The 12,962-nt window shown below is 40.2% G+C and overlaps 1 protein-coding gene across 1 annotated transcript in view; it reads left to right on the forward strand.

Moving 5' to 3' along the window:
- The first annotated feature begins 7,943 nt into the window (after window positions 1-7,943).
- Vha13 (V-type proton ATPase subunit Vha13) overlaps window positions 7,944-12,962 on the forward strand; it is a 37,871-nt gene continuing 32,852 nt past the window's right edge. The window contains exon 1 of the mRNA XM_090370061.1: window positions 7,944-8,105. Coding sequence (XP_090226187.1) covers window positions 8,033-8,105 — 73 coding nt within the window. The 5' untranslated portion in view covers window positions 7,944-8,032. The remainder of the gene's footprint in view (window positions 8,106-12,962) is intronic.

The raw sequence follows: 12,962 nt of genomic DNA on the forward strand, positions 1-12,962 counted from the left end.
AAGAAAAAGCATTATTTTCGATCTACAAATGGGGTGGAGACCCCCTCCGGAACGTATTTACTGTGCCTGTTGGATAATCTCTAGGCTAAAGGCTCAGCTGGACAGGTATTTTGAACGAACAGAGGGGTGAAGTGGAAGTGGGTTTTTTTTTTTTTTTTTTTTTGGCTGATGCTGCATAAGCTTGCTTTCTTGCATCAAATGCCTCTACTAATGCTAATGCTAATGATAATGCTAATCTGGTTCTGTGTCTGGTGAATGGACATGCCCAGTTTGCAACAACCTATAATAAACAACCTTTAGAGGTGTGCTCTAACTATAAACATGCTTCAGAATTTCAGAGGTCTAGTGGACAGGTTGTATCTCAACTTGCCATCAACAGAATGGCAACATGATGATATAACATACACATTTTTCATGGCTTCATGAAAAGCCATGCATAAGAACCCTTTCATGAAGCCTTTTGCTGATGTCAAGTTATCTATCGCTGAGGTAGATAGGTCTAGTGGACAGTTTTTTTTATTATTTATTTAATTGTTTATTTATTTATTATTATTATTATTTTTAAATTAATTATTATTTTTTTATTTTCATTTTGTCTCATAAACTGAGACCTAAGGTGTCCCATCAACTGGAACTGGCCCACCTTCCCGTGGTGTAGACGAGCATCTGGAAACAAACAAACTGTTATTTTTAGGCCATCCGAATAATTAAATTAATCTGCCGTGCTGTGTGTCTGATGTCTATTAATTGCGTGTGTTCGATGGTCGATTTGTCTGTTTGCTGGACGAAAAACACCAATTTCTGACTGGAAAACCTTGTTATCTGCGCCAGAGACCGACTAAGGGGCTCACATCTGGTGAGTATGGGCTTGGCACACCTAAAGTCCTGAGTTGGATATCATCATTCTTCTTCCCTTCTTGGTGACTCCCTTCTACTTTTGACTCTCTCTCTCTCTCAGGGTAGCTCCGGAATTTTTTTTTTGGCTGGTGCAGCATAACCCTCAGGCTTCCTTGCACCATATAGCTAATAATAATAATAAAAACTCAGCTACGGAGTGAGCCCATTAAAATTCCTCGCGTCATCGACGGGATTCGAGCCTGGGCCTTTTCCACCCAGTGTGGAGAGGACGGCGACGATAGCACTGTGATACCCGCGCAGACATTATTATTATTATTATTATTATTAGACATATGGTGCAAGGAAGCCTGAGGCTTATGCTGCACCAGCCAAAAAAAAAAAAAAAAATTGAGTTACCCTGAGAGAGAGAGAGAGAGAGAGAGAGAGAGAGAGAGAGAGAGAGAGAGAGAGAGAGAGAAGTAAAAGGAAATCACCAAGAAAGAGAAGAATGATGATATCCAGCTCAGGACCCTGGGTGTGCCAAGCCCATACTCACCAGATGTGAGCCCCTGGGGTTATCTGGAAACGGCTTTCCAGATCACTTCCAGTGATCGCTGCTTCTAGGTAGCCAAGAGGCCAGCACATCACAACAACACAACATACATAAAATACACAAACATGACACTACTCCAAGTCTGGCCTAGTTTACAGAGTCTGTTAAAACCTACAGAAATACGAGGCGGATTTGAACAGACGTTCTAGGAGCCGCCCTAACAAAAACGTATGTCTAGTGGACAGTTTGTATCTCAACTTGCCATCAACAGAAAGCTTCATGAAAGACCATGCATAAGAACCCTTTCATGAAGCCTTTTGCTGATGTCAAGTTATCTATCCTTGAGGTTGGGCATACCTGGGTTAAAGACCCGAATTTACCATTTATTTTAAAAATACAGTGTGAAAATTGTTATTTATTTAAATCACTTATTAGAAAAGCTGTTTATTAATAAAAGTACCATATCATAGATAATAATTTAATATAAATTATAATTTAATCAATACTGTATCATAATATTGAATAAATTATAATTATATAACTAAATTAACATTATAATAATATTAATATTAATTTAGTTTAATTTAATTGTAATTTAATTAATATTAGAATATAATTATATTTTGTTTATTATTATTATTTTAAAAAATATGTATTTCTGATATTTGGCCATTAAAATTATGCATCAGACAATAATGTTGTATAAAAATGAGGGCCAAATGTATAACCAAGCCGTTGTACAATAAATTTATTCTAATCAAAGTAATCGTTTCAGTGGCGCAACATTTTATCAATAGATGTCGCGACTGTAGCTGCGTTGTTTAGTCGTAGTGTATCAAATGTATGCTAAAACGGGTCATGCATCTTATTTTATAAGTTGATCTGAAGAAACGTTTACTCTTGTTTTTTTTTTTTTAAGAATATTTTTAAGCACAGAGCTGCGCAATAGCTAATAGTTAGCCGTGTACTTTTTTGTGGAAGCGTACGAAGTCGATCTAATATGCTGCCTCATTCCACAGGTCCACAACCATTCCAAAAAGAAACGTGTCAGGTCTACATGATTTCACTAAAGCATACATTGCGAAATCTATATCAAAATGCATCTATATGAATCTATATGAAATGCAGAGATATACAGCGCATTGCTATTTATGATTATGTTATTATTATCTTTATTAATTCTCTTCCTTCTCCTCCTAATGCTTTTTTTTCCCCCATTCCATGACGGATACTAGTACCAGGTGCTTGGAGTGATTATTACGTTCGGTTACTATTTTTGGTCGAGTAACTCTCTGACAATCCTACAGATGTTCGGGATCGCAGCTTTCTGAAAAGCCATGTAAATGTTCTTTCCAAGGCCTATTGCTACTAAGTTCTTATGGAGGCTCTTTAGCACCATGGCGGTAGTGGACACAGTGACTGGGTTGGTCATTACTTGTTCCATATGCCATATTTCTTTGACCTCCTGTTTAGGTCTGTGTACTTCCTTGATCTTTTCTTCGTAGGTTTTCTGGAGGTTATGTCTGGTCTGTTGTGCAGGATCGTATTGTCCGCCATTATGGTCCGGTCCCAGTATAGTTTGTGAATAGGGGTCTCTAGTATGGTCTGGGATTCGTACTTGTAATACAGTAAACTTTGTATGAGAGGTTGCAGAGTGACACCGCGGGCTCGAATCCCATCGATGAAGCGAAAAACTTTTATGGCATTTTTTCATCTCGTGGCTGAGTTATTCGATCTCAGGCATAACTGGCAAAATTTTTCTAGGGAAAAAGTTTTGCCAGTTATGCCTGAGATTGAGGGGTTTTTCGCCTTGCAAACACAGGGAAATCGACCAGAAAACACATGCAATTCACGAATGTGCCACACTTGAACAGATGAATTGATATCCGGTTGGCCCTAATACGATATTTATTATAATACAGTACACTTCCTTTGATAAACTGATATTTTTGTGGTAGCTTCTGATGTACTATTCTAGCGAACTGGTGATGTCTATGAGTGTAATCCACTTGGGTGATAAACCTGCATGCAGTCATATTGTGATGGATTGTTTCTGGGGCCAAGTGGCATCGTCAATGTGCCATCTGTCACACTGAGGGTCCTTGGTGGTGTATTTCCTGTAATTGCTGGTGTCGATTACCTGATCTTGGATGGCAAGCATGAATCCTTCAGTCTTGAGGAAGAACTTCCGCTCGAGAGCCATGCGTTGGAAGCCATCTTTTCTATGTAGTCTTGATGGAGGTCATTGTAGCGTTTGCGATGATGCGCCTTCTTCGTCCATCTTTCTGTCTTTGTTTCTGCTGTCTGTGAGTGGGGACTCCTTTTTAAGGTTGAACAGCGTGAGGCATTTGTCTGTCTTCCTTATGGCTTGATGGACTAGCGCTGAATTTTTCTGGAAGTAATCCTTGAGGTTCTTAATCGCCTTCTTCTGTTGTTCAACGGGGTCTGACAAACCCCTTCCTCCTTCTTTCTGGGTTATCATCAGTCTCTTGATGGCTGACTTTGGATTGTGTTGGCGGGTCTTGGCCATCGTTATCCTGGTTGATCTCTAAATCTCCTCCAGCTCAGTTGGTCTAATCTGTGAACCCAAAGGAGTATGTTAGTATTCGGACTTCCGCTTAGGTGGGAGAATTCCCACTCAACCTGCGGAGGATGCCTTCCCTTACATCCTCCGTCGCTCTGTCTACACCTCTTTTCCTTTACCCTCTCCAGTACATCCTGTACCTTTTTTTTTTTTTTTTTACTTGGTCTCTTTCCAGGAAGCTCAGGCGACCTGGAGGAGACTAGCCAGAGAATTATGGGCAGCCTGGCTACTTCCTAGTGGTGTGTGCGGGCAACGTGGGGTCCCATCAGGGGACCTGCGGCCAAAAGCTAGGACATCCAACAGAACCCAGCACATACTTCATTTACAACACAAAACATTTTTCTGGCTTTCAGAGTGATATTGTTTGTTTCCAAAGAGTTCATATGGCGCAGATGTGGGAAACCACCGGAGGCGCCTTTCCCTCAACACTATGCACACTATATATCTTAAAATACGAAGGCTGAACCCAATCACCCATTTTGTAACACGTGTCCCAGTTCCAGAGTTAAACCGGAAAGTTGTCTCCCAAGAAACCTCCTCTTGAGAGACCCCAAAGTCCTTGAGGTTTTTAATATAGAGATCCTGAAGAATATCTTCCTTAGTATAATCTTTGGGAACTCCATACACCAACGCTGTAGGGTTTGTCAATTTCGGTTTTTCAATAGAAAGACCAGCCTCAACTGGAGACGGAGCCTTCCTAATTTTAGAAGTATCTGTAGAGTTAGTGGTCTCCACCAGAACTCCTTTATTTTGTAACAATCTAATGTTTTTAATTTTCACTTCTCTGAAGTCTTTTTCGAATGTCTCTGTAATTCTATTTCTTATGTCCTGACTAGATGCAATGTCTGACTCAGTATCAGGTCCAAGTATAAGAATGTTACTTTTTTTTTTATGAAAACCCCAAACACGAAAGGTATAAAAACCTGTAGTGCTTAGTACTGTGCATGGGCTGAAGGAGATGGGGAAGGTTGCCGGAAATAGAGTCCCCTAAATCCTAGCTATAAGATCAAAGGACCTTTAGGACTATAATGTTCCTCCCCTAAGGAGGCTTTTGTTGTAGTTTTTGGTTCCTTGTTGAATCCTTGTCTTACTTGCTGTGTAGGAACACCATCCTTAACTACATCTGCAAAGGTCTTTTGCACTGGGCACTGTCCCTTCAAATATATATCAAAATGCTCTGCTCTTATTTGGAGCTCAGCTGATTTTGCTTTGAGCCTTTCATTATCAATCATCAGGGCGGTTGTTACCGCCTCGTGATCCGCCCAAAGGCTATTAATGCGGTTGGAGGCAAGCTTTGTAACGTTTCTGGAATCAGCAGCCATGTAATCTCCCAAGGCCTTTTTAATTTTAAGAACTCTTGCATGAACTGTTGACACATCTAATGATTCTGCCAAGTCAATACCTTCTGTGTATGACACGTTGTGTACAATTTCAGACTCTGACAAACCTGTTTCTTCATTTGATTCACTATTTACACTATTTACATTACTGCCCACTGCCACGGAGGATGTAGATGGTCTTTCATCCGGAGAAGGATCTTGATCACACCTTGTGACAATGATCTTGGGTTTCTTTTTCCCTACAGATTTACTCATGTCTGTTCCTGATGTGCTGGGATTACCAGCCAAGTCTTGTGTTCGGTTGCTATCTTCAACTGTTCCATGCTACCTTGTGTGTTTAATGAAGTAAATAATACAATGCGATCCTTTAATAAAATTCAATAATACTGGTGACGCCAATCTTCACCTGAAAAAGGATCTTCTTTATTTATTAATGATATTTTCCTTTTCTTCTGTCGTCTATCTTCTTTGGCTACAATAATGTTTAATATACCGCTTATCTACTTGGAAGTACCTAGATGCACAATATATAAAGTTTTTGTCTATGGCCGAGTTAGCCAGTGTGTCAACATGTTGCATGCCAATATGAGAAAAGTTAAAAATTGAGTTTTTGTATCTCCCCAGGAAACCACCAGGGAAAGCCACAAAAAAGATAAGAAACATAAGTAATTCTTATTGGACTTCACGTGCCAAATATCAATTCCTTAGGACCAATAGGAGAGTTGTTATACACTCTCCAACCCACGCCCAAAAATCAAAAATAACTCTTTTTCTTTCTCTCTCTCTCTCTCTCTCTCTCTCTCTCTCTCTCTCTCTCAGGGTAACTCGGGAATTTTTTTTTTTTTTTTGGCTGGTGCAACATAAGCCTCAGGCTTCCTTACACCCTATACACTGTGCTGCCACTTCATTAGGTACACCTACCTAGCAGCGTGTTGAGCCTCCTTTAGCCTTCAATATAGCCTGAATTCGTCTAGGCGTGGATTGAACAAGATGCTGAAAACGTTGTGTAGGAATGGAGTACCATGCAGACATGAGTCTGTCACGCAGTTCCTTCAGATTTGACGGAGGCGTAGGCCTGCAGTGAAAAGCCCTTTCTAGCTCATCCCAAAGATGTTCAATAGGATTCAGATCCGTGGACTGAGCGGGCCACTGCAGCAAAGAAAAGTCATTGCCATGTTCCTGGAACCATTCCATAGCGATTCGGGCTTTGTGAACCCGTGCATTATCCTGCTGGAAGTAACCATCTGACTGAGGATAAACTGTCATGAACAGATGCACTTGGTCAGCAACGATGTTTATGTACGATGTGGCATTCAGACGTGAATCTATGGGTATCAATGGACCCAATGTGTGCTAAGAAAACATTCCCCACACCATAACACTGCCCCCACCACTTTGCACAGTAGTCGTCAGACATGATGGGTCCCTGGATTCATGTTGTTTTCGCCAAATTCTGAACCTTCCATCAACATGATGCACCAGGAACTTCGACTCATCAGACCAAGCAACTCTTTTCCAATCTTCGATAGTCCAGTACTGGTGTTGCTGTGCCCAAAGGAGGCGTCCTCTCTTGTTCTTCATTGATAACAAAGGTAGCCGATGTGGCCGTCAGCTGTTGTAGCCCATTCGCGACGAAGTGCAACTAGTGGTCCATTGCGGTATTTTGTTCTGCACACCAATGTTGTATTGTGACGTGATGTGCGACATTGTGGCCCGTCTGTTTGCTTGCACAATTCTAGCCATCCTCCTCTGACTTCTCTTATCAACAAGCGATTTTCTTCCACACGAGTGCCATTCAAAGGATGTTTTCTGTTCGTTGCACTATACTCGATACACCCTTGAAACTGTGGTCGTGAAACGTTCAGGAGAACTGCCGTTTCATAGATGCTTTGTCCAACATGTCTTGCACCTACTGCCCTGCCATGCCATGCCATGCCATGCCATGCCATGCCATGCCATGCCATGCCATGCCATGCCATGCCCTAAGTCCGATAGATCTTCTACGGTTTGTACGCTTAACTGATACTAGAAAGGTTGTTCTGCTGCATTTATATCCACAACTGTGGTCATGTGACTTGCAACGTTGTGGGACAAACCATTTGTGTGCACAGCAGGGGTGTACCTAATAAAGTGGCAGCACAGTGTAGCTAATAACAAATAATAGTCAGAGAGTTCCTCAACCAACAGTAACACCAGAAATTACAACTACCCTGTGTACTTGGTAGCAGTACCCGTCAGGGAGTTGAATTCCCCAATCAGAGAGAATTAATATAAGAACAATAATAATAATAATAATATTGTATAATAAACAGATACAGAGTATCCGTTTATTATACAAAACGCGAAGGTAGCGTGATTTTTCTCCCGTAATCTCGTGTTTTCGACCAGCAAATGTCAATCACAGAACAGAAGCAATTTACAGACATAATATAGCACAATATGGTTTAAATCGCTAATGCGCCTAAAACCAAACAATAACAACAACAAGGACAATAACAACAACTGCTTATCGTGTTGAAGCAAGGAGAAATAACAAAGCTCTGAATTTTTACGCATTTTTGACTTCTGCATTTTTGCTTCGTGTTTACTAATCACGTGTGGTGGCGCGTGTGCTACCGGTTGCTGTCAGGTGACTGGGGTTAGCGATTCGTTCTAGCGTTTTGTTATCTTCGGTAGGAGTGTTTTTAATTACAAATTATATTATATTTTGTGGAAATAATGTCTCAAGGTATTCAGCAATTACTTGCTGCAGAAAAGAGAGCCGACGAAAAGCTTAATCATGCACGGAAACGTAAGTTAAGCGAATAGAACCTTAATCTTACCAGCATTGGGATAAGGTACTATGTTGTTTGTATTTGGCTTGTTCAAAATTTTAAAATCGTGGTCTTAAAATTATTTTTTTTCCCAGCATATATTGTTCGCATAAAAATCTCTCTCTCTCTCTGTGTATTTTCTTGCTCCCCGCGCTATTTCTGCCCCTACGAAAATCAGCTTACCCCCATTTTTATTAAATAATTCTTATTTGTCTGTTTTTCCATTCTGTACCTCATGAAACTCTTGAAAACGCATAGTTCATGCTATATCGAATTGTTTGCAGACATGGTTGTTTTTGCAATAACTGAATCCGTTAAATTATCTGTATGGTTATCGGGTAAATTACCTGTATTATTTGCTGAAAAATGAAGCAACGTTTTCCTTATTGCCCCACCCTTTAACCCCATCGTTAATGGGTAGACTTTTTTTTTTATACCAATATATTAATCGCCCTTTGGGAAAGATATCACCCCAATCTAATTACCCTACTTACGAAATAAAACAAGTGTCCATACTTGGAACAAAAACATCTTTAGTTTTTGGTACTGTTGCACATGGAAGACTATTGTACAAATTGGAGCAGAATGGTATTAAGGGTAAGTTGCTACAATGAATAAAAGGATGGTTGAGTGGGAGAAGACAAAGGGTAGTAATCAATGGGTGCTGCTCTTCGTGAACTAATGTTATTAGTGGAGTTCCACAGGGTTCGATGTTTGATCCACTGTTGCTTTGTGTATTTATCAATGATATTGATGAAGGTATATATCAGGCTTAGTGTCAAAGTTTGCAGATGATACAAAGGTTGGCGGGGTTGTTAATGACAGTAATGGCAGTGTGCTACTGCAACAGGATCTAGAAAATTTGGGCAGATGGGCTAAGAAGTGGCAACTGAAGTTTAACCTTGACAAATGCAAAGTACTGCGTATGGGTAGAAGTAACCCCAGAGAAACGTACCAACTGTGTGGTACTACATTTAAGGTGGTAGAAAATGAAAAAGACCTGGGAGTAATTGTGCAGTCAGATATGAAGTTTTCTGAGCAATGCAGACAGGCTGCCAGTGCAGGTCATGGGGTTTTGTGAATGATATATACGAATTTTGTTAGCAGGGAAAAGGAGGTGATTGTCCCTCTGTATAAGGCAATGGTCAGGCCACGCCTTGAGTACTGCATACAGGTCTGGAAGCCTCATTTTAGGAAGGATGTAGATTGAGCGTGTACAGAGAAGGGCAACAAGATTGGTGAGGGGAATGAAGGGATCCTCTTACCAGGAGAGGCTTAAGTTCTGCAAATTGCAGTGGCTGGAGACTAGGCACCTGTGTGGTGATCTGATTGAGGTGTATAAGGCCTTGAATGGGTTGAGCATGCTGAATTCTGATGGGATCCTTCCACTTGTTTAGATTACGAACCTAAGGGAGCATAAATTCAAATTAAGAAAAGACAGATGTAGAATTGATGTGCAGAAATTTGCCTTTAGCCAGCGGGTGGTTAATTGCTGGAACAAACTTCCATCTGTCATTGTGGAAGTTGATAGTTTGAATAAATTTAAGGAGGAACTGGACAGGCACTTGGAGGGAATGGTGTGATTTTTTTTTTTTTTTTTTGGCTGATGCTGCACTTGGTTTCTTGCATCACATGCCACTACTACTAGTTCCAACTGTCAATTCACACTATCAAAGTAATACAGCGGAGATGGGAGAAATCCCAGGTGCCGTTTGACACGAACATACCTTATCAGAGTAATACATTACATACATTAATATATATATATATAACTAAAATAAATTACAATTACATAACTTGTAAATTGAATAAATGTGTGGAAGTTGGTCTCCAAAACCTTGATTATGTACAATAGAACTCAGATAAGATGTTTTCTGAGGGATTGGAGGTTTAGAACTTCTTAAACTGGAAAACTTCTTAGAAGGGAAAATCACCTAAAGGTATGATATTACTGTTATAAAGAATTCTAGGACTATGGTCCATAAATTCAAATTACAGTGGATGACAGTTAGATTATATATTTGTCGGAAGTTTTTGTTTAGCCAGTGAGTTATTGATTGCTGGAACAAGTTGGCTTCACAGGTAGTTGAGGCTGACAGTTGGAATAAATTCAAAGGTCAACTGGATAGTTACCTGTGTGTGAAGAGGAAAGCAAATAATTTGTATTTTCTTATTTGCTTTTTTTTTTTTACCAGTGCAGCAAAAGCCTGTGGGCTACCTTGCACTATGGTGAAAACTATTACTATAATAACATTAGCCCATGAAGAGTAGTGCCCATTGATAACCACTCTGGCTTCTCCCACTGAACCATCCCTTTATCTATAGCAGTAATTTCTTAATTCCACATTGCTCCAGTTTGTAAAGCAGTGTTTGTGCAACAGTATCAAAAGCCTTCCTGACATCAAAATATATATACCAAAATTATTTTTTGCATCCAGATCCTTTGTTACTGCATCATCATATTATCCACTCAGATTGGTCAGACAAGACTCTCCCATTACAAATTCATGCTGTGGCAGCAGTATGATTGCATTCCTGTCTAGATGGTCCTACATTACTTCTTTAACCAGTGGCTCCATTAGTTTACCTGGAACAGATGTTAAGCTAACAGGTCTGTAATTATTCATGTCTTATTCTGACTCGCCCTCTCCTTTGTGAATTGGGGATACATTTACACATCTCATGTCAATGGGGACCTGCCCCGATTCCGGCTAAGGATTTTCATACCTGGTTTGCTACTTCCCCCAACATAATTGGATAGATTCCAACCACCCCAGGTGCCTTTTTTATGTTTAGCTTCACCAACTTCTCTTCCACTTTCCTTTCAGTTATCACAAAATTATTTAGCTTCCCATTAGAGTTCGATAAATTTCTGGCATCCCCATCCCCAACGAATTTCTATATGTATGAATGGAGATGCAAATTATGTATTCAGTTTTTCAGCAACCTTGAGAATGATCATCAACAGTTAAACCATTGACATCAAGTGGCCCAATGTGATTAAGCATCTTCCTTCTACTGTTAATTTTAGCATAGAAGTCTTTGCTGCTGTTTTTTGCATTCTTTGCAAGAAACATCTTGTAATCTGCCTTAGCTTGCCTAACCTCAAAGAGGTTAGGCAAGCTAAGGCGTTGGAGCAATATTTATTGGGGTAGATGGGATCTATCCAGTTATATTAAAGGAGGCAGCAAAGGCAGTAAGCAAACCCTTAGCCATAATTATGAGAGCATTCTTGGACTCGGGGGGAAGTCCCCACAGACTAGAGATGTGCAAATGTATCTCCAGTTCACAAAGGGGAATCAAAGGGTGACACAAGTAATTAGACCTATTAGTTTGACTTCTGTTCCAGGGAAAATAATGGAGTCACTAATTGAAGTATTGCAGGATCATTTAGACAAGACTGCAGCAATAATTCAGACACAGCATGGGTTTTTCAAGGGGAAGTCTTGTCTGGCCAATTTGATTGGATACTATAATGGTCACAGAGGAAATGGAAGCAAAAAATAATTTTGATATCATATACTTGGATTTCAGGAAAGCTTTTGATACTGTTGCACATGGAAGACTACTGTACAAATTGGAGCAGTATGGCATTAAGGACAAGTTGCTACAATGGATAAAAGGATGGTTGAGTGGGAGAAGACAGAGTAGTGGTCAATGGGTACTGCTCTACGTGGCCTAATGTTATTAGTGGTGTCCCTCAGGGTTCGGTGTTGGGCCCATTGTTGTTTTGTATATTTATCAATGATATTGATGAAGGTATATCAAGCTTAATGTCAAAGTTTGCAGATGATACAAAGGTTGGCAGAGTTGTTAATAACAGTATGCTGCTGCAACAGGATCTGGAAAAGTTTAGTAGATGGACTGAGAAGTGGCAACTGAAGTTTAACATTGACAAACGCAAAGTACTGCATATGGGTAGCAGTAACCCCAAAGAAATGTACCAACTGTGTGGGGTTACACTCAGGGTAGTGGAGAATGAAAGAGACCTAGGGGTAATTGTGCAGTCAGATATGAAGTTTTCTGAGTAGTGCAGACAGGGTGCCTGAGTAGGTCATGGGGTCTTGTCAATGATATACAGGAATTTTGCAAGCAGTTATAAGGAGGTGATTATCCCCTTGTATAAGGCAATGGTTAGGCCTTTAGTACTGCATACAGGTCTGGAAGCCTCATTTTAGGAAGGATGTAGAGTTGCTAGTAAGAGTACAGAGAAGGGCCACAAGACTGAAGGGAACAAAGGGGTGCTCTTATGAAGAAAGGCTTTAAGTTCTGCAAATTGCAGCTTCTGGAAACCAGGAACCTGCGAGGCAATCTGATTGAGGTGTATAAGGCCTTGAATGGATTGAGCAGGCTTAATGCTGAGGGAATTCTTCTTCTTGCTCTGATTACAAGCCCGAGGGGGCATAGATTCAAACTGAGGAAAGACGGTTATAGATATGCAGAAGTTAGTCTTTAGCCAGTGGGTATTGATTGCTGGAACAAACTTCCAGCTGTTGTGTAAATTGATAGCTTAAATTCAAGGCAGCACTAGACAAACATTTGGAATGAATGGATCAGCGAAATGGGAAGGGGTTTTTTTTTTTTTTGGCTGATGCTGTATAAGCTTGCTTTCTTGCATCGTGTGCCTCTACTAATGCTAATGACTTGATTTCAGAGTAGTTTATATCTGTCATAGGCTTCTGTATCACCTGATAATTTATTTGCGTTTCATGTATTTGTCTTCTCTCCCACAAGTCTCATCAGTTCATCTGACCTCCATTTAGGTCTAAGCCTTGAATAGTATTTCTTAGTTGGTATGAAAAGGCTGGTATGTTCTGTGATTACTTCCCTGAATA

The sequence above is a fragment of the Mastigoproctus giganteus genome, chromosome 3 (assembly GCF_048544385.1).
Source record: "Mastigoproctus giganteus isolate SK-2022 chromosome 3, ASM4854438v1, whole genome shotgun sequence".
Lineage (NCBI taxonomy): Eukaryota > Metazoa > Arthropoda > Arachnida > Uropygi > Thelyphonidae > Mastigoproctus > Mastigoproctus giganteus.